The sequence below is a fragment of the Trachypithecus francoisi genome, unplaced genomic scaffold (assembly GCF_009764315.1).
Source record: "Trachypithecus francoisi isolate TF-2019V2 unplaced genomic scaffold, Tfra_2.0 Contig01579, whole genome shotgun sequence".
NCBI lineage: Eukaryota > Metazoa > Chordata > Mammalia > Primates > Cercopithecidae > Trachypithecus > Trachypithecus francoisi.
This window is the reverse complement of record NW_022681442.1, coordinates 29199911-29220145: the sequence shown is the minus strand read 5'-3', so window position 1 is coordinate 29220145 and position 20235 is coordinate 29199911. Positions and strand designations below refer to the sequence as shown.

At 59.6% G+C, this 20235-nt stretch overlaps 2 protein-coding genes across 4 annotated transcripts; one reads left to right on the top strand and one right to left on the bottom strand.

Annotated features, from left to right (window-relative positions):
- Positions 1–25: 25 nt before the first annotated feature.
- On the bottom strand, positions 26–16727 carry PSD (pleckstrin and Sec7 domain containing). The gene is made up of 18 exons (XM_033184492.1): positions 16661–16727; positions 15715–15773; positions 13439–14175; positions 13072–13174; positions 11912–12278; positions 10851–11276; positions 9463–9657; positions 9229–9309; positions 8789–8901; positions 8131–8189; positions 7930–8019; positions 4297–4340; positions 2421–2611; positions 2259–2329; positions 1988–2145; positions 1676–1820; positions 1249–1392; positions 26–836 (listed from the first exon to the last, which is right to left on the bottom strand). The coding sequence occupies exons 3-18, from the start codon at positions 14090–14092 to the stop codon at positions 606–608; spliced, it is 3072 nt and encodes a 1023-aa protein (XP_033040383.1). The 5' UTR covers positions 14093–14175; positions 15715–15773; positions 16661–16727; the 3' UTR covers positions 26–605.
- FBXL15 (F-box and leucine rich repeat protein 15) lies at positions 16208–20154 on the top strand. Of its 3 annotated transcripts, none has more exons than XM_033184589.1 (5): positions 16208–16428; positions 18057–18187; positions 18361–18514; positions 18803–19308; positions 19820–20154. In XM_033184589.1, exons 2-5 carry the CDS (start codon positions 18135–18137, stop codon positions 20007–20009), a joined length of 903 nt encoding a protein of 300 aa, XP_033040480.1. In that variant the 5' UTR covers positions 16208–16428; positions 18057–18134; the 3' UTR covers positions 20010–20154. The 3 variants fall into 3 exon arrangements, with proteins under 3 accessions (XP_033040480.1, XP_033040462.1, XP_033040471.1); XM_033184580.1 differs by lacking the exon at positions 16208–16428 and adding an exon at positions 17829–17962; XM_033184571.1 differs by lacking the exon at positions 16208–16428 and having other exon boundaries at positions 16812–18187; positions 19820–20153.
- The last annotated feature ends 81 nt before the right edge of the window (positions 20155–20235 follow it).

The window sequence follows — 20235 nt, the reverse complement described above, 5'->3', positions numbered from 1 at the left end:
AGAAGAGAAGGATGAGGCCCAGCCAGCAAGTCCAGAGCAGTTTTAATGGGGGTGGAGGCTGTACAAAGGGCAAGGCCCACTGAAGCGGGGAAAGCCAGGTCGTGCTGCCCCCGGCCCAGGTATGGGGCCTTGGCATGGACACCCTTCCTCCACCTCCAGCAAGAGAGAGGGTGAGCCCTTGGGGAGGAAGGAGGGGAAACCAGCTCAGCCCCAAATCCTGGTCTCTGTCCAAGCCAGGCCCCAGGACAGAGCGGGGACTGCTGGTGTCAGGGTGGGGTGGTCTCAGCAGAAAGCAGAAATGGCATCAGGCCTCTCCCACACAAAAAAAAAGCATCAAAAGTTCAGGGGCGCTAGCCCCTCCCACCCCCGCCCACCCTGTACGAAAAAGTGCAAAACATTATCACAAAAAGGGGCTCTCGGACGTGCCCCTAGCCTAGGCTCCTGAGGCCCAGGCCCCAGCCCTGCCCTGCCCCGGACACCGCGTCCGGCGCGGTCGGGCCCTAGACCGGGAGGCCCTCGTGGGTGGCCCGAGGCCGGCCCGGGCTCAGGCAGGGCCATGTCATCCTGCAGGTGCCCAGCAGGCACCCCCCACCCCAAACCTCATCTCAGGGCTTCCGCCGCCCACTGCCTGCCCCTGGCCGAGGCTCTGAGCTGTGACGCTGAGCCCGGGGCTGGCTGGAGGGTTTGGACTGCAGGGAGGGACTGGAGTGAGAAGGAGGGAGTCCGTCCTCTGTGCTCCCGGCCTGGGCCAGTGCTGCCTCCACTGCATCCAGCTCCTCGCTGCCTGCCTTCAGCTTGACCCGAAGCAGCGCTGCATAGGTGCTATAGCGGGATTTCTGAGGCAGAGGGGCAGGGGCTGTGAGAGCCTGTTCTCTGCCTTCTGCCCACCCCACCATCTGGACCAGGGAGGGCTGCCAGCAGGGCAGGAGATGGCAGGTGCCTGCCCAGGACTGTGGGATGGTCCCATGCAGGCTGGTACCCTCTCTGGGCTTTCCTGGGACCATCATCTGTAACCTAATGTGTCTTGAGCCTTTACTAGAGCTGGGGAAATGGCACGCTTGACACACGCCTCACCTCGAAACCCCAGTGGGTGTCAAATGTTATCCTTCTTGCACAGAGGAGGAAACTGAGGCTTAGATTAAGCAACCTGCCCAAGGACCTCCAGCTGGTTCCACTCTTAAGAGTTCATGCCCTTCACCCTAGTGTGGGCCTGCATGTGTGGACAGAGGCACAGGCAGGGAGGCTCACCTCAAACTCCAGGTAGGCCTCCTTCTGCCGCTGCTCTTCAGCCTCCTTGCCCCGGCCCTTCTTGCCCAGCTGGGCGGCTCGGTGCTCCCGCAGCTCACTTGCCATGGCCTTCAGCTTGGCCTCATGGGTCCGCACCTGTTCCTCCTAGTGGCCAGGGGGAGGCATGGTCATGGTCACTCTGCCCTATATAGTGCCTCTGTGCAGATTTTTAAAAAGATGCCCCTTCCTTTGGACAAACAAACACTGTTTGGGTTCCCAGCTGGCAAGTGGGACCCAGTGGGGGCTGGATTTCAGCCCCTGCTCACCCGTGGCCAGCATCCTGGTGCAGGGGACATCTCCACGATCATACACAGCAGCCTTGAGTGCAGTGGGCCTGAGCCTAACCCCCTCCATCCCACTGGCACCAGGTGGACAGGGCTGGGGCTACCTGGGAGAGGCGGGTGGCAGCGCTGGGCAGGAGAGGGCGGCTGAACTTCTTTTGGGAGCTAACAGCAGCTGGGAAGGGGGGCGCAGAGAACATAGCGGCTACTACATTGATGCGCGTGATCCAGGACTGCATCTGCTCCAGGCTCCTGGGGAGAAAGCACAGCCCCTTGGGACCTGGGCCCAGGGTTTCTGTCCCAGGATGCCAGTCCTGGCTCAAGTGTGGCCTGAGAAGGAATGAAATCCAGAGACAGGGAGGGGAGCAGGATGGGAGGTAGGGGAAGGGGTCCAGGATGGGCAGGAGGAGGGCACTCACGGGGCCTGGAAGAGGAAGACCCGCCAGTCAGCTGTGCGCAGGTAGAAGACGTGGGGCCTCTTGCTGTAATCACTGGCACGAGTGGCCAGGGCATGGTGGATGCTGATGGCATTCTTGAGCTCCGTTTCTGAAAGGGCCTTCCCAGGCTTGTACTCCTCCTGCAGGGGTGCCCATCTTGTCCTGGCCCCAAAAGCAGCCTGGCCCAGCCCCACCTATTCCCACCCATCAGCCAACTCAGTCCCAGCCCCAGCCCCCTGGCCTGGCCCCACACCTTCTGCAGGTAGAGGATCATGCCCTTGAGGATCCCGTGGAAGCTCTTCCAGCCCCGCTTGCCCCGAGGTGCTGCAGAGAGAAAAGACAGGTCGGGGGCCCTGGAACAGGCCCACTCCCATCCATCCCCCAGACACCACACCCCCGCCACTCGGCCACATACTCTTCCTGCAGTCAGGGTCTGCGTGCACCTTTCGCACCAGGGCCCCGTGCTTGTAGACAGCAGCCCCAGGCTCGGGAGTCAGGTCCAGGAAAGGGCTGGAGCCGCTGCCACTGCCCCCGCTGATCCGCTTGATGACCTTGGGGTTGGGGTCGGCCAACTCAGACAGAGAGCGTCTCAGTTCCTCCTCGTCTCTGCAGGTGTGATCACCTCAGAGGGGGCTGGCCATGGAGCCGTGACCCCCGCTTCAGTTCTGGTCTCTGCCTGCCCTGGAAAAGCTCCCCCAGTGTTTGTGGCTTGGGGGGCTCAACCTGAGGGTCCTGCCATGTCTCCAGCCTCAGATCACGCCTCCCCAATGTGTAGTTCTGCCCTGTCAGAGCAGGGCACTTCCCTCAGAGTTCCCCAGCCTAGAGCCACCACTGTCCCTTCCTCCCATCAAGTAGGGACAGCACTATCCTCTCCATTGCTGCACACCTGCAGCCCTCACGACCTTCTCCACCAGGACATCCCCGGGTCTGCCTCTGCTGGCTCAACCACATCCAGCCCCGGGCTTTGCTCATGGCTTGTGGTTAAATGGTAGCAGATGGAAGAAGTAGCTTCCTAGTGCCGCCCCTACCCCAACCCCATACATCCTGGTCTACAGGCTCAGTCAAAGAAAAAATCGGATTCTATCTTGTCACTCCCTTGCTCAAGAACCTGCAGTAGCTCCCTATTGCCTCCCATATGGAGTCTACACTGCATCTCCCCCAACACTGTTTTTCTCCGTCCCAGCCAGGCCTGCCTTCATTGGTTCCCCACCCCATACTCATTTCAGCCACCACACTTTTGCCTCCCAAATTCCAACTTCCCCTTTCCTCTTCCCAAATGCTGCCCCAACTTCATGGCCCCAGTCTCAACCCTCCAAAAGCCTTCCCAGATCGCCCCCTGCACCCTAATCCTGAGCTGTGCCTCCCCTGAGATCTCCAGTGACTGGGAACTCCCAGCTAACTGGGCAGTGAGGGAGTCTCAGTGGATAAAAGCAAATCTGAGTGATCTATGAACTGTGAAAATAAGACCTCTACCCTCAGACTGGAGACCCCAAGGCTGAAACTGGATTTCTTCCCTCAGACTAGGCTCTTCCAAGACTTACTTATGAGTCTCTATGTTTCTGTTTTCTTTTCTTTTTTTCTTTTTTTTTTTTTGAGATCGAGTCTCGCTCTGTCGCCCAGGCTAGAGTGCAGTGGTGCAATCTCGGCTCACTGCAAGCTCCGCCTCCCGGGTTCACGCCATTCTCCTGCCTCAGCCTCCCGAGTAGCTGGGACTACAGGCGCCCGCCACCACACCCGGCTAATTTTTTGTGTTTTTAGCAGAGACAGAGTTTCATCATGATAGCCAGGATGGTCTCAATCTCCTGACCTCATGGTCTGCCCGCTTTGGCCTCCCAAAGTGCTGGGATTACAGGCGTGAGCCACGGCGCCCGGCTGAGTCTCTATATTTCTATTGGAGGCTGCCAAGAACAGACAGCATGGTTACTTGTTTTGTTCTGTGACATCTGGGCTCCCTAGGACCTGAGAGGGCCTCTTGTGCTGCTGGTCAAGGCCTTGCTTCCAGAGGCTTCTGTTTTTCCACTAGGGTTGCCAGGGGACCTCCCTTTGATGTTTCAGCACCTCTCCTCCCACCCCAACCCACTTGTCATAACAACCCAGCTAGAGACAAGACACAGAACCCCAAATTCAGGCAGACATCTCCAAAGAAGGAAGTGAGGCAGCCTCCCTGCCTCTCATGGCCTCTCACTCTCCTCCCCTGCCCCACCTAGGGCCCACCCCAGCTCTCTCAGCCTCCCCAGGCAGCCCCTTCCCCATGCCCCATCTTAGCCCCACCATGCAGCCCCGGGACTCACATGGCCCACTGCAGCTTCTCATTCTTGATGGAGCTGTACAAGGCCTGGGGGGGTGGGGGAAACAAATTAGGGGGTTGTGGGTCAGTACCCCAGTGTCAGAGCTTAGAGCCTTCCCCTCTAACTTGGGAGATGAGCCAGAACTAAGGGGAAAGGGCAGCAGGATATAATGACCAAGAACACAGGCTCCAGAATGGAGACCCAGGCCCGGCTCCACCACCTGAGCTGCATGACTTTGGGCAAGTATCCATGGAGAGGAACAAACGTAGTAACATGTGGGCACAGGCAGTTAGCACAGGGCATCCCGGCACCAGGCTGACGCACAGTAAATGGTTGTTGCTATTATTATCTTTATTGTTGTTAAGGGGCCGTCCTGCTCAGATCCTGGGCTGGAGAAGCAGAGCCCTGGAGGGAATGGGGAAAAGCAGCCCAAGAAATTCCCCTTCCCCCAACCATGCGCTCTGGCCTGTTTCCACAGGATGAGCCCACACATAGCATATGGGGAAACTGTGACCCCAGGATAGAGGACTTGCCCTCTCAGCACCTTTCTTCACTAATAGAGAGCACACTATCATGGCTCCCAACACCAAGACAAGCTGAGGCCTCCCCCTAACCCTGACAGCCCCAACAAGCCAAATGCCAGGGTGGTCCAGCGCCCTGCCCATGTGCACACTTTCTCACCAGAGAGTGAACACTCATCTAAAAAGCAGTGGTTTTAGCTTCCAATTCCTGCATAGCCCAAACTCTGTGTGATGTGAACCAGCCACTTCCCCTCTATCCAGCTGGCCTGGGGACATTTCGGGGTTTCAGGGTGGTCAGAAGAGAGAACAGGCTCCAGGAGTGGCATGGGGTCCCCTCTTCTCCGGAGTGGCCTGGAACATGGGTCCACGCCAGCGCCTCCAACTGTGGGGGTACTTCCGTCAGCCTGTCCGTGAGTGGGTGTGTCCCCAGCATGTGCATGTTGGGCTAAGTGTGTGGCGTGTGATGCTGCCTGCATGTGAGCTGGGTGCAGTGGTGACGTTGGCAACTTCCCTGTGATGGGACACAGCCTCCCCTTCACTCCTCCCAACAAACCAGTCTCTGACTCTCTCACTGCCCACAGCCATGCCCAGCCACACGGCAAACCAGGCATCCCAACTGGGCACACACTGTTCACACCCTTGTCTGGGGATGGGTGTACCCCACAGCCACCAACCCCCGCTCCACCGCCCCCAGCACAACCAAGGCAAATCAACACATAGACCTTCCAGCACACACCCAGTCAAAACCCAGCATGGCTCAGACCCTTAATCCTCACTCACCAACTCTCTGGCCAGAAAGCGGAAGCGTCCACCAAGATCCAACCTGCAATCCTTGCCTCCAGCCTTCTAGTTCATCCCCTGCCTTGTCTTAGGACCCCTTCGGCCCACCACCACACCTCCTTCGAGGGCCCCGAACCCCATCGGTGGGCCGCAAGTCATATTCAATCTAGAAAACCCTCTTCGGTTTGTGAGGTCCACCTTGGTCCCAGGGTCTGTGCCCTCCCTGCCCACCTCTGGCTGCCCCTGAGCTCTGTCCTTACCAGCCTACCAGGCTCCGCCCTCGGTTCGCGCCACCCTCAGTGCCTCCCTCAAGCCGCCCCCTCATTCGCCCCCCAGCCTGGCGTGGGCCGCGGCTCCAACACCCTCACCGCCTTTTTCTTCTTGCGGCTCTGCAAGCGGCTGACCACCAGGTCGGTGTAGAGCACCGGCTTGAGGCTGCGCGAGCGCTGCGGCCAGCCGTAGCACAGGGTCTCCGCGCCGCGGTGGGTGCGCCCGTAGCGCACGGAGCACAGCGAGCGCGAGCGCAGCCGCCCGGCGCTGCTGTGGATGCTGTTGACGCCGATCATGCTGGCCCGGCCGGCGCGCCGCGGCCCCCGGCCATGCCCCCGCCCGCCCTCGGCCCCCGGGCCGCCCGGACGGCCCGCGGCCCGCTCCCCCGACAGCCAGCGCGAGCGGCGCGGCCCGGCCCGAGCCGGCCCGGCTCTCAGGGACGCACGGAGTGCGCGGCGGTGGCGGCGCTGTCTGCTCTGCGGCTGGGCTACAGCGGGAGGGGGGCACCGACGGAAAGGGGAGGGCGAGGGCGGGGGGCGGGGATCGCATGAAATGGAGGCGCCGGATCGCGAAGGGGGCCCTCCCCGCGCGGCCACTGGGAGGAGCCTGGGGAGGCCAGCGTGGGTGGCAGCTCCGGGGAGGCTGGGAGCGCCGCTATGCCTGGGGCTGTGACGCTGGGCGGACCCGGCAGGGTCTGGAACTCCCTTCTGGCTCGTCTGGGTTGGGGTGGTGGGAGGCAAGAGGTCGGACCGCTTCCCTGCGGCCCTTTTCCACTGAGCCAAGAGGGGCCTCGAGGGAGGACGGAGGCAGGGAAGGAACAGCCCCGACTTCATCCAGCTCACCCGCAGATACCCCCCATATATAGATCCCAAGTCACGTAACACACCTCGATTCTGACGTACACCCCAACAAACCAGACGCACCAGTTCACGGTCACCCCAACTCGCAGACACTACCCATTCAGATGGACACTTCAAAACTTACAATCTTTAGCTCACAAACATACACCCCCTACTCAGAGGCATATGGCATACCTCAGACACGGCCAATTCGAAGATATACACCCCACCACACATAAACATCCAGCCTACACCCCAACTCAGACACACACTCTAAATCGTAAGCCCTAAAACACAAACACACCAAGCCATACAAACTCTTGATTCACGACGCCTGGGCACACAGATGCAACTCACACCCCAGCTCACCATGGACTTTCCCTCTCGGATACACCCCAAACTCAGAAGCCCAGCACCCCAAGCTCACAGACACGCCCTGGGACACTCCTGTGCTGTTACATGTACGTAGTGGCGCAGAGACACCTTTGTCCAAGCCTGGGGGTTTCTTCAAGTGAGTCCAGGCCTCCCTGGATAAACTACCACCACATCAGGGAGAAGAGTGAACCCATTGGACAAGCCGTTCCCTTCTCCCACCAGCACCAGCCCCTACGTATCTGACCCCTCAGTTGTGGGTCATGGAGCTGGCGCCTGGGAACGGGGCCTGCTCACAGGGAGCCAGAAAGCAGTTTCTAGCTCCAGCTTTGCGCTAACTCGCTGCCAGACCTTGGAAAAGCTTAGTCCATCTCAGGCCCCTCTCCCTCCGGGTCCCTGCAGCACAGCAGCACCAGGAGGGTCTTTCTGGCTGTCCACGCGGCAGAGGAGCAGTGTGGAGTGTACCCCCACCCAATCCCGGCCCCGTGCAGGGACCCTCGCAACTCCCGCCTTCCACCCCAGCACACACTGGAGGAGGGGAACTGATGAAGGCAAATGCAGGGGCCTGGGCCGCCTGCTCGCTTGTTTTCCAGAGCCGGGTCCCCTCCCCCGCCGCGCGCAGCCGCGACCGCACGCATGTGCGCCATGTTCCGGGAGAGCCTGCGCGTGGGGCCTGGGGAGGGGGTGGTCCCCAGGCTGAGTCACGAGAGCCCAGGCTCCCGCGGCAGTAGCGGGGGCCGGCAAGCCCCAGCCCTGCCCTCCCTCGGACTCTGGACTCCGGACTCCGGACTCCGTCGCCGACTGGGTCCTCCATCCTTCCCCTCCAGCAACTTCTACCCTGCCCCGCCCCCCACCTTGAGCAGCTCCCTAGGGAAGTCGCCGCCGTCATTGAGGCCCTCCAGGTTCCCGATGAAGTCCCCGCAGGTCATGCGCTTCCCGATGTTCTAAGGGAGGCAACAGAAGCCTGTGAGTTTGGAGGGCCCTTGGCCTCCCAGGTCCTGAATGTCTGGCCAGGGGTTTGTTTTCTGGCTCCTGCCCGCCCGGCCCCCACTCACGTGGCCGTGGAGATCGGTGTTGAGCAGCATGAGCGCACAGGTCAGAGTGTGGGCGCCGTCTAGGGGAGAGCTGACTTTCAGCCTTGGCTGCCTCCCAGGGACCCTTCCCACAGCCATATTCCCCAACCTCCCAGTTCATCTCCACCTGCTTTGGCCAGCAACCTCCTACCTCCTGAACCCCATTAGTGAACCCTCCCTACAAAGAGCTCCTCTTCCCACAGATCCCTCAGCAAGGACCTAGCCCTCTTCTCAGGACCCGTCCCTGGCTCCCTCAGGTACTGAGGGCTGCCCACTAGTTGCCCCAAGGTTCCCTTGCCTCTAAGCCTGGACCACAAGAAAGTGAACCGCAGCACAGTCCTGTAGACCAGGGCAGTCAAACAGAAACCCCACTCCAGCCAAGCACTGGCCTGCACAGGCATGCAAACTCCTGCCTCTTCACAACACACTCAACCCTAGCAATATGCCTGCCCACATGTGTAGTTCCACATACATGCAGCCATGACAGCGCTGTCTGCACACATGCAAGTTCACATGCCTACACGCGTGTCTATCCATTCCCTGCTGTACACACACTCATGCTCTTGTACACACACACAGGGCCCAGCCCATTTTGCCTCTGTGGCCAGCTAAGAACACCCCTGCTCTCGGAACTCCTCACCCTCTGAGGACAGGGCTTCAGGATTGCACTGGAAGTATCGCTGGGAGAAGTGGGCCAGCACGCGCTCTCGTTCCTGGGTCTCACCCATTAAGGCCAGCTCCTTCAGAAACACCCTGGGGAAGGGGCAAGAGAGGGTTGCCTAGCGACCAGGAGTTTCCAGCCTCTGTCTCTGGGGTGACAGGTGGCTTTGAGAGTAGAGCAGCTGGGGTGGGAAGGGGAGGAGAGAAAGGGGATGAGGGTATGCACCCTGACCATTCACCCATCACCCCTACCCAAGGTCCCTTTACCAGGCAGCTCTGGACCTTGGCCATGCCCAGCCAGCTTGGGAAGGGTGAGGTCAGGACAGCTTGTGGGAGACAGAGGGGCTCAGAGGAGGCATCCTGGGGCCCTAACATGAAGCCTGGAGAGTGGGGGCTGTCCTCCAAAGGGTCAACACCCACCTGAGAGCTTGGTCCAGAGTCATGCCCGTGAAGACAAAGAACTTGAGGTACTCCCCAGCCACCAGTTTGCTGAAGTCATTGCTGTGGGCAGGGTAGAGAGACAGGTAGGGTCTCAAGGGGAAGTGCAGGAGGTCAGGTGGGGATCACCCAATGACCTGGGGACATTAGATGGAGAGCTGCTCTCAGGATGCACTCCCTCTGCCCCCATCCTCAGTCCCAGCCTAGTGGCTTTACTTCTTGCCAAGGTGCCGGGCCACATCAGCCTTCCTGAAGCCGTCTAGTCGGTACAGTCTCTTGGCCAGGCGCTGTGCAGCCTCGAGGTCCGCTTTCTGCCCATTGGACAAGGTGTCTGTGCTTCCCAGGGCCAGCCGCTCTGTGCTGTCCAGCTCTGAGTCTGAGTCGGACACCAGCTGGCTCAGGGGTGGTTCGCTGCCAGGATAGAACACCAGCTCAGGCTGGAGCAGGGTCCTTAGGAGCCATCCAGACCCTCCTTCTGCCTCCAGGCCCAGAAGGTGGAGAAGGGGAGAGAGTGGAGGGACATGGGAAAGCATTCTTCTTTTTCCCTGGGAAGGAGATTAGATTCTCTCCATCAGCCTACTCTATCATTACCACCTCTCTGTGGAAGTCCTGCCTTAATCTAACCCACATCCATCTTGCTGCTGTGGGAGTTCTGGTTGCTTCCCCAAGCTCCCAGGGGCCTACATTTGCTATTCGATGTAGATTATCTGTTCCCACCTTGGCCCTACACAGAAAATAGTCCTTTGTCTCTTAGACTATGGACAAAGGTGGAATAGATGGGCTACTACGGAGGAACTGTGGAGGGCCAGGGAAAGATTTGAGGGCAGCAGGGATACTGGTCCGAAGGCTTTCCCCCTCCTGCCTTTTAGGGAGAGGAGCCTCTCCTTGGTGCTCCCCCTCTACCCACACAGAAGCAGGCTCTGGAGTTAGGGGGTTAAGGGTCAGGGTGCGCACCCTCATTCCCTTTCTCTCCTCCCCTTCCCACCCCAGCTGCTCTACTCGCAAAGCCACCTGTCACCCTAGAGACAGAGGCCGGAAACTCCTGGTTGCTAGGCAACCCTGTCTCCCTGGCCACCCCCTCCTGTTGCCATGGCTTCCATGACTGAGAGGGTAGCTGGCAGAGGGGAGAGCAGAAAGGTTAGACTGTGAAAGGACTTCCTGGAGCTGGACGAGAGATGCCTGATTGGGCAGGGGCGACATGGGAGGGAGGCAGTGGGAGAGGCTGGTGGCTGCATCTTTGATGAAGCCTCCAGGCTGGGTGGGGGTAAGGTCACAAGAATTCTGAGCAGGCTAAAGACTCTGCCAGGGAAGAAAAAGCCCTCCAGGAGAGCAAGAAGGGTATTCTCATGGGATCCCTCAGTGCTGAATCATGCTTTCTCAAGCCACTGGACTTGAGACCAAGAGAGGCGCTTGAGAGAGAGCTGAGAGGACTCCTCCTCACAGCTAAGTCCTCCAAATGGGAAAACAGGATCTGCATCCCCTAACCACCCCTACTCAGGGGTCAGGAATATAAACTAATCCTCACACTCAGGATCTGTCCCTTACAGCAGCTGTTTCTGGAGCCCTGGGGGCCTCAAGTCTGAGGGACAAAAGGAATTACTTACCTGCCAAGGGGTGCTGCACCCAGCCCAAGGCTGTCCTCTGAGTGGCAGGGACTAGGGGGCTCCCTCCCTGGGGCCAGCTTGGCTCTGGCCTCTGCCTCCTCCTCCCCTCTCTGTGTCCAAGGACCATCAGCAGCAGAGCTGGTACCAGAATCCGGTTCAAGAGGGGCAAGTGGGGCGGGAGCTGGTGGGTCGGGCCGGGGGGCAGGGGGTTGGGGAGGCAGCTCAAAGGTGAAAAAGGGGCTCTGGGTTGGGCCAGGTGAGGCCAAGGCCTCCAGCGAGGCGAGGCTGGTATAGGAGGTGCCTTTGGCCCGGTGTGACTCCAGGATGGCTTCGAACACACAACTGAAAGAGTCAGGCCCATCAGCCGAGGGGCTGGTCCCAGGTAGAAAGGGCACAGGTGACTTGAGAGGCATCCGGCTCCCTGGCCTGCAGGGGCAGGGAGAATCTCTGATTAGGGGCCCAGATCACAGGGCTCGGGCAGAATTTCACTGAACTCTCACACTGACTCTGCTTAGGGGATTATCATCTCCTTTTCACTGGCTCTTGCCCACTAACAAAAAAGAACCTCCAGGGTAGGGGACCAAGCTATTCAGTGCCCCCTGAGGCACACCAGCCCTACCAGTCCCCAGCACCCAGTCCCCTCCCTCCCTGCTAATCTCCCTTTCTCCTCATTTTCCCTGATCCGCTTCCCTCCTGCCATCCCATTTCTATTTCTGGCAACATCTTAGGAGAAGATGAGGCTCCAAGCAACACTGGGGTGTGAGACGGAAAGGAATGTCCCCACACTCCCCACTCTCCCACCAGGATCCGGACTCATGCTCCTGTGATCCTGGGCTTGACTGCGGCCTCTGGCCTCTCACCCTGCCCCCTGTTCTGCTAGAACCCCTGGCCTCTTTGCTCCCCACATCCCCAGTGTTCCGCCAAGCCTCAGGCCTCTGTCTAGAATCTCCTGCTATACACAATGCCCACATCCCTCTCTATCCCAAGCCCTTTGAGCCCTGCTCTGCCTGTATGCCAATGGGAAGGAGCAAGCCACTTCCTTCTCCCACTCCCCCACTCACCGGGCCCCTTCAGAGGCCTCAAACACCTCGTCGTCCACATCTTCTTCCCCGCCTGCCTCATCCTCGTCCTCATCCTCATTGCCACTGCCGAGGCTGGGATGAGGGTCAGGGTGTAGGCCGGGCCGTGGGGCAGGTGGGTGGGCAGTGCCTGGTGGACCCTCAGAGCTGGGCTGACTTTCAATGGCCGAGTCAGCCTCCTCCCGCTCAGCCAGCACCTCATCGATGTCAGTCTCGCGGTAGCACCTCAGGGGCACCGTGTCCAGGTCTGTCTCTGAGTACTTGGCTGCTTGCCCCACAGCCACCCCAGAGCCCTGCCTTGAGCCCACCCCAGGTGGAGATGGGGGGGCCTGCTCTGGGGGCTTAGCACCTGTAGTGTGCATAGGCATCCAGGTCAAGAGGTTATCCACGTCAGCTCCCTGTCCTAATTCTGCTGTAGAAGCTCTGCCCACTGCCTCATATTGGCAGGAAGTTCTCTCACTGTCTAGCCACCATTCCTCCTGCTACAAACTTAGCTTGTTCCTGGTGCCAGTGGAGCTTATTTTAAATCAAGTTGTTGTCAAATGGCTTTGAGGAACTGGGGGAAGACCAGTCTTTTTCTTCCTCTCTTTCTCTCTCTCTCTCTTTCTTTCTTTTTTGAGACAGGGTCTCACTGTGTCACGATGAAGTGCAGTGGTGCAATTATAACTCACTGCAGCCTTGATCGCCTGGACTCAAGGGATCCTCCCAACCCAGCATCCCCAGTAGTTGGGACTATAAGTGCACACCACTACATCCAGCTAATTAAATTTTTTGTAGAGACTCGCTATGTTGCCCAGGCTGGTCTTGGATTGCTGGCTTTGAACAGTCCTCCTGCCTTGGCCTCCCAAAATGCTGGGGCCACTGAGCCCTGCTGAGCTTCTTTTCTACTCCATGGAATGCCCCTCAATATCCTGCCGTCCCCTCCCTCCATTACTCAGCTTCCTCCAGGTGTCCCACCCAGTCCCTATCCTCCAGCCTCCCATTATAGCGCAGATGGAAAGATTGAGGCCTGGGGAGACACTGGCTCACTCAAGAGCCAATTCCAAGGATTGGGGGAAGTTTGAAGGAGGGCTCCCTACTGAGTCTCAGTTGCTGTGGGGAAGGTCCTGCCCTGTTCTCCCTGCCTCAGTCCCAGGCCTTACCTGAGCTGGGGGGGTCCAAGGAGCCATAGAAGAATTCCCATTTGGCTCGAGCGATTCTCTGGGCATGAGAGGAAACTTCCCGGGGGGAGGACCAGGTATCCCCCTGAGCCAAGGAGGGAGACACAGGCACCCAGAGATAAAACCAGACATACAAGGACACAAGAATATGGGACAGAAACAGAAATTAAAACATGCAGGGACAGAGATGGAGGTGCAGAGACACAGAGACAAACACAGAGGGCAAGAGAGAGGCAGATTTAGGACAGATTAAAGGATTCAGAGTGAACAGCAGACAAGCCCATGTCTGACAGGAGGTTAAGCCTTGCCCCTACACTGGGGGCCCCGGGAACCCAGGGAAGTTGCATACCTGGTTCAGGAATCCAGTGTCAGCAGGTCCTCTGAAGAGTGTGGCCAGGCGCTCAGGGGGGCCCCCAAGCCCATTGGGGAGAGAGGAGTAAAGGCCATCTGCTCCAACCTGGGGTGGGGCTGGCGGCCCATGTACAAGGTTCCGGCTGCCAGGTAGGGCTGAGCCTCCTCTGGCGGGGAGTGGGTCTGATGTGGATGCTTCCAGCCGTAACTTCCGGTTGGAGCCAGGCCCAAGGGCTGGGGTGGGCCTGGGAGGAGAAACCCCCCCCAGATCCCAGCTCCGACTCAAGCCCCCGGGAGCAGGTAGCCCATTCAGTGGCCTCACACTGGCCTTCTCCACAAAGCGGAAGATGACCACGGAGCTCTGGGCCCCGGGTGGGGGCTGCCCAGTGGGTGAAGAGGGTGCCCAGGGTGAGGGAGCAACACGGGGTGACGGGGGGCCACGCAGAGGTGTACAGGGTGCTGTCACACGTCCCAGTTCCCGGCCTCGAGGACCTGGACCTGCCACTCGCCGTAGCAAGGAGCCTGTGCTGCCATACATGCTGGCTGGGGGGCTCTGGGGCACTGGGCCTTCGGGGAGCCAGCGGCGTGGGCATCGTGGTGGGGAGATGGCACAGTCGCCTTCCGAGCAGAAGCGCATGGCACCCTGGGCCATGCTGGGGCCGGGGGTCAGGCTGGGGGGGCAGGGATGGCGAGGCCAGGCGGGGAGTAAGGGGGCTGCATGCTCTTCAGACAGGCCTGTAAAAGAGGAAGGGGAGCATGGGGTGAACTGCCAAGGAGTTAGATGGACAGGACAGCAGAGATAGGGAAGGGAAGGTTGGCTGGGGCCTCTGAGTACCAGGGGCCTAGCTCATCCTGGTAATATGGGATCATTGATCCCACGCCTGGGGGCTACTTCCATAGAGGCCTGAGGAGAAAAGAGTTATACAGCTGGTGGGCCCCTGGCTCCTTTCCTTCTGCCTGGGGCCCTGAGCATCACCCTGGGAGGAGAGAGGAAGCAACTTCAGAAGTTCAGTGAGCCCGGAGTTCTTATGGCACTTTGGAGCTACTTCTGGAATGGGGGAAGTTGGTACTCCACCCTTTGGAGAAGGGGTGTCAGTCAGCTGTCACCATCATACCGCCCTGTGACCCCTATAGTCTCTCTTATGGAGGCTTCTCACTCAGGGAAGGGAAACTCAGGCCTCCTGGAAGGAGAGGGAAGAAGAACAGGGGTTATATAGGGATGCTGAAGGACTGAGAGGCACAGCATGGAAGTGGGGAGAAAAGCCTGAACAGAGGGTCCTACCCCCAATATATACATACTGAATGGGAAAGGGACATTCTTCTTCTTCTTCTTTTTTTTTTTGAGACAGAGTTTCACCCTTGCACCCAGGCTGGAGTGGAATGGTGCTATCTCGGCTCACTGCAACCTCTGCCTCCCAGATTCAAGTGATTCTCTTGTCTCAGACTCCTGAATAGCTGGGATTACAGGCGCCCACCACTACGCTTGGCTAATTTTTGTATTTTTAGTAGAGACAGAGTTTCACCATGTTGTCCAGGCTGGTTTTGAACTTCTGACCTCAGGGGATCCCCCTGCCTCCGCCTCCCAAAGTGCTGGGATTACAGGTGTGAGCCACCGCACCCGGCCAGGGACATTCTTTTCTTCATACAGGTACAGACAGGCACACACATACACACACACACATACATAAGGACAAATATGTCAGTACACAGTTAAACACATTCATAGGCAACACCCTCTGGCACACACAGACACAGACACACACACACTGCTCAAAGACACACCCTCATGCACTCTCATAGTCATAACAAATATGTGTGTAATGAAAAGGCACAAGCTTGTTTTACACACACACCATCATCAAACAGGAAGACACAAAGAGGTACCCAAATATATACACAGGCTGTCATTCTCCAGTGCACACAGAGGTCCAGGTGTATCAGACACAGAGACCTACTGCTCACAGTCACATACACATACAGATGTACACATACAGATGTACACACTCAAGCAGGGACACACACCCTCCCATCCCCCCACCTCCTAGGGTCTCTTGAGGGGAATCTGCATCATATTCCTCTCCTCTCCCTCTCTCCCCAGGGGTAAGACAGATCCCATCTGGGAGAGACCAGAACCAGGTAAAGGGGCCTCTGGTGGCAATGCAGGGGAGGGGCAGAGGTCAGGAGTAGCAACCCTGCCAGGCAGGTTCCGGAAGCTCAACGGGGTCCCAGCGCATACCCGGCGCAGCCCCAACTCAATGCCACCTCAGTACTCACCGCTGCTCGCCCAGAGCTGGGACCGAGGAGAGACAGAGGAGAGGCTGGGCCCAGCTGAGCTGTGAAGGCAGCGCAGCTCCCGTTTGCTCCAGGCCCGCCCGCCTCTCAGTCCCTCCCCCTACCCCCTACGCGCCGCTCAGGCAACGCTAATCCCCCCCACCCCCCGCCCTCTCCCAGGGCCCGGAGCCCCGGAGGCTGCCAGCCCCCTTGGTCGCTAGGTCCCCGCTGGGCTCTCCCGCCAACCTAAGACCCGCCCCAGACAAGGAGGAGGGCGCATGGAACCCCTGGTTCTATTCCCCAGACCCTGACGTGCCCCACCCCACTTGTGTCCACGTCTCTCTCGCCCACCGCCCCTTGAGCCACACGTAAGGCCCGGCTGCACACGCGTGTCCCGCTCCAGACCCCACGCGTGTCCCTAGGAGGCTGCCACATGACCTGTTACATGCCACACGCGCTCCCGCCCCCACGAGCACGCGGCCGCGCCAAGCACACGGTATGGGTGTAGACTGGACCCGCCCCCTAAATCCAGGAGACCATCAACTATGGAAAGGAGATCTAGGGAACACCGTCTTGAACCCGCCAGGGGTTTTGAGTCTCGGACCCAGGAGACCCAATCCTGACCACCCTCCCAGGATGCAGCAGGGGGATGTTAAATCAGACTTCAGGAAGAACTTCCTTGCTGCCTGAGTTAGGTGTCGTCACGCCTGCCCAGGGGTAAGAGATGACCTAGGGACTGGAAGACGTAGGGGACAAGGCAACCCTTGTGCCCTTGGCCAGGGTAGAAGGGGACCCTGCTATTTTAAGAAAGAGCCGCTCGAGTTACTATGGCAACTACTCTCTTTGGGAGGGCCAGGGAGGGCAGATGGTGACCTCGGAAGGAAGAAGGGGTCTGTTCGGGTAGTCAGGGGGCGCGAGGACGTGCGAGGCGGGGGCGCGCGGGGCTCACCGCGGGGAGGGGCGGCGCGGACTCCGCGTGGTGCTGAAGGGGACAGCGCCAGATTTGTCGCACTGCGCAGGCGCAGAGGCGCGAACAAAGAGGGGAGGGGGACGAGGCGCGCGGCCGGAGGTGGTGCGCGCTCACGTGGCTCTATCTTTGCAGGGGTCAGTCCTCCCAGCTACCCCCTCCCTAAGCAGGCTGAGGAAGAAGAGATAGCAAGCCCTCACCTAACTTGACCCCTTTCTTGTCCTTCCGCGCCACTGGCTTCTCCCTTCTCGCTGCCTTTCGGGGTGGGGAAACGTGGAAGGAATTCTGGGAAAACCAGATGTCTGGGTTCTCTATTCCCGTCTGGCTTGATTCTGGACAAGGTGCTTCCTCTCCAGGGCCTCGGTTTCCTTATCTTTAAAATGGAGAGATAGCATAGACCTGCCCACCTTTCAGAGGTGCCCGAAGCCCTGACGAGATAACAGATGAGAAGTGGTTTTCGTTGTGATGAGCCAGCTGAAGCGGTTGCACCGAAGGAACGCCAGACCGTCAGCGGTGCAGCGGCCCTCGCGTCCTTCACATCCCCCCACACTCATCCTGTGGATGATGGGGGAAGGCACTACCCCTGGGGTCCCCCGGAGCGGATCCTGGGACTGGGACGTGGGGACGCGGTGAGAGGCAGTCTTGAAGCCGAGTCCAGAGGTCTGGGGCGTCACTGCCCCAGGGCGGACCCAGCCTCAGACACTACAACTAAACCCAAGGCCAGCCGAGAAGCACTACCCCTGGCGGGCTGAGCTGAGCTCTCCTTCTTCTCAGGACTCTGGACCTTTGGAGGAAATGAAAGGGACCCAGTTGGAAATCTAGTCTTTATTTGCGCCCCCTACGTCTCCCTTCCTCCGGCGGAAACGCGGCCCAAACTGTTAGGAAGTGGAAGAGGCTGGATAGCTCTTCACAATCAGGAATGGGAGGTTTGAGCAGGTTTACTTGATGAGGGAAAAATTATAGCCTCGCCGATTCATTCATTATTTCAACAATTAATTATTGAACACCTGTTACGTGGCAGACAGTAAGAGCCTGGATAGTTTCTCTCTGTTTTTCAAAGTCGCTAAACGCGATCAGAGGGCAGAGGCGAGGCCGGTAACCTAGGAGTCCTGGCTCCGCCCCCTCCGCGTTTGGCCTTGCCTGCTCCTTCCATCATCACTTCACTCAGAGGCGGCTACTGGCCCAAGAGGACGACAGAAACCAGTCTCTGATGCCCACCGCGTTCTCCAGCTTCGGGCCTCAAGCTCTGTAGCTGAGAAGGCGAGGCCTAATGTTACACCACCGGTCTGTTCCGCCTGTGTTTCGGGGTCTACCCGAAAAGCTTTCAGATTGGCTCCTCGGTGAGACGGCACTCGATTGAATAGGTCTATCTCTACAGGCCAAGGAGGCGGGTTTGGCACGGCCACTCCAAGGCCAAAGCGAGAAAATCTTACTGCGCACGCGCAATAGACAGCCGATGGAGCCACCGATGGAGCCGTCCGGAGGGGAGCAAGAGCCCGGAGCCGTCAGGTACCGAGTACCGGAGGGGCCGAGAGAGGGAAGACGAACCTGCGGGAGGGTATCCGAGCCGGGGCTGGGTCTAGGGGCCGCTCTTGGGAGCTGGGGCGCAGGAGCATAACGGAGGCGGACTCGCAGGTAATAGTGGCCTCGGGACGCCGGTGCCAACGCCCCTTTACTCGCAGGCTCCTGGACCTGCCCTGGGAAGATGTGCTGCTCCCACACGTCCTGAACCGGGTCCCGCTGTGCCAGCTGCTCCGGCTGCAGCGCGTTAGCCGGGCCTTCCGGGCGCTGGTGCAGCTTCACCTGGCCGGGCTGCGTCGCTTCGATGCCGCGCAGGTGAGCCGGGGGCTGAAGCCCCGCCCCTGCCTGGGTACCGCCCCGCCTCTAGCCCAGCCCCCAGCCCCGCAGTATAACCTTCTGGACCCCCTTGGGCCGCCGGGGCTGCCCGGGAAGGGATCCACGCAGCAGGGAGTACTCCCAAAGGGCAAATACTGGGTAGCGACTCAGAGGGAAAGTGAGGTCTCTCCTGGGAGAGCAGGAGGCTGCCAGAAAAGAACTCAGGGGTGCATAGGCGGCTGAGGAGTGCGGGACGGGCTGAGAGTTGGGGTGCCTCCCCGCCCGCAGGTGGGTCTGCAGATCCCGCGGGCCGCATTGGCCCGGCTGCTGCGGGACGCCGAGGGGCTGCAGGAGCTGGCGCTGGCGCCGTGTCACGAATGGTTGTCAGACGAGGACCTGGTGCCGGTGCTGGCGCGTAATCCGCAGCTGCGGAGTGTGGCGCTGGGCGGTTGCGGGCAACTGAGTCGTCGGGCGCTTGGGGCGCTGGCCGAGGGCTGCCCACGCCTGCAGCGCCTGTCGCTCGCGCACTGTGACTGGGTGGACGGGCTGGCGCTGCGCGGCCTCGCTGACCGCTGCCCGGCCCTGGAGGAGCTGGATCTCACCGCCTGCCGCCAGCTCAAGGACGAGGCCATCGTGTACCTGGCGCAGAGGCGCGGCGCTGGCCTCCGCAGCCTCTCTCTGGCCGTCAACGCCAACGTGGGGGACGCCGCGGTTCAAGAGTTGGCTCGGAACTGCCCAGAACTCCAGCACCTTGACCTCACCGGCTGCCTCCGCGTCGGAAGCGACGGTGTCAGGTGCCTGGGCCTGATGGGGCGGGAGGAGGGCAGTCACTTAGCCTCTGCTGGTATGGGGCGGGCTGTAGTTGTTAAAAGCCCGGACTGAGGCTTCTGAATCTTCCTGCAAACCACAGCACCCCCAGTCTGAACAGAAAGGGTCTCTAGGGTTGCCTAGGCCGGAGAGCCCATAGTTGAAAAACTTTTGAACCAATATTTACACATTGGGAGATTTCACATAGAAAGTCGACTTCCGGCTTTTCTTCAACAAGGGGGAAACCTTGCAATCCTAGGTGGAGCTGAGGGCCAGTTTCCCCCCCTTTAAATGAGACGGGAAGTCTCCAGCTCACTGGAAGCCAATCCAGGTGCCTCCCTTGTGTAGGGACGGAAAAAGTATGCCCCTGCCCCGAGCTGGAGGGAGACCGGGATTTTGCCAGAGCCAGTGCGAGGCTGAGTGAGCCCGGGCTCCCACCTTACCCTACCAAGGGTGTGGTGGCTTCATGCCCCTAGCTTCACCCTGCTCCTCCCTCAGGACATTGGCCGAGTACTGCCCCGCGCTGCGCTCGCTGCGGGTGCGGCACTGCCACCATGTGGCGGAGTCCAGCCTGAGCCGCTTGCGGAAGCGCGGCGTGGACATCGACGTGGAGCCGCCGCTGCACCAGGCCCTGGTGCTGCTCCAGGATATGGCTGGCTTCGCACCTTTTGTCAACTTGCAGGTCTGACGCGCCTGCCAATCGGAGCACAGCTGGACTGTGTGGCTGGGGCCTGACACTGAGCTGTAGGGAACCTGAACTGTGGGGACCTCTGGTGAGAGGCCAGTGCCCTGCCCCACCCTGGAGCTTCAAATAAAGAGCTTTTTACCCCCTCTTGCCTCGTGCTGCCCTGTTGAAGATAGGGGATTGATTCGAAGTTGGGGAGGAAAGGTCAGACAGGCATAGTATCCCAGTC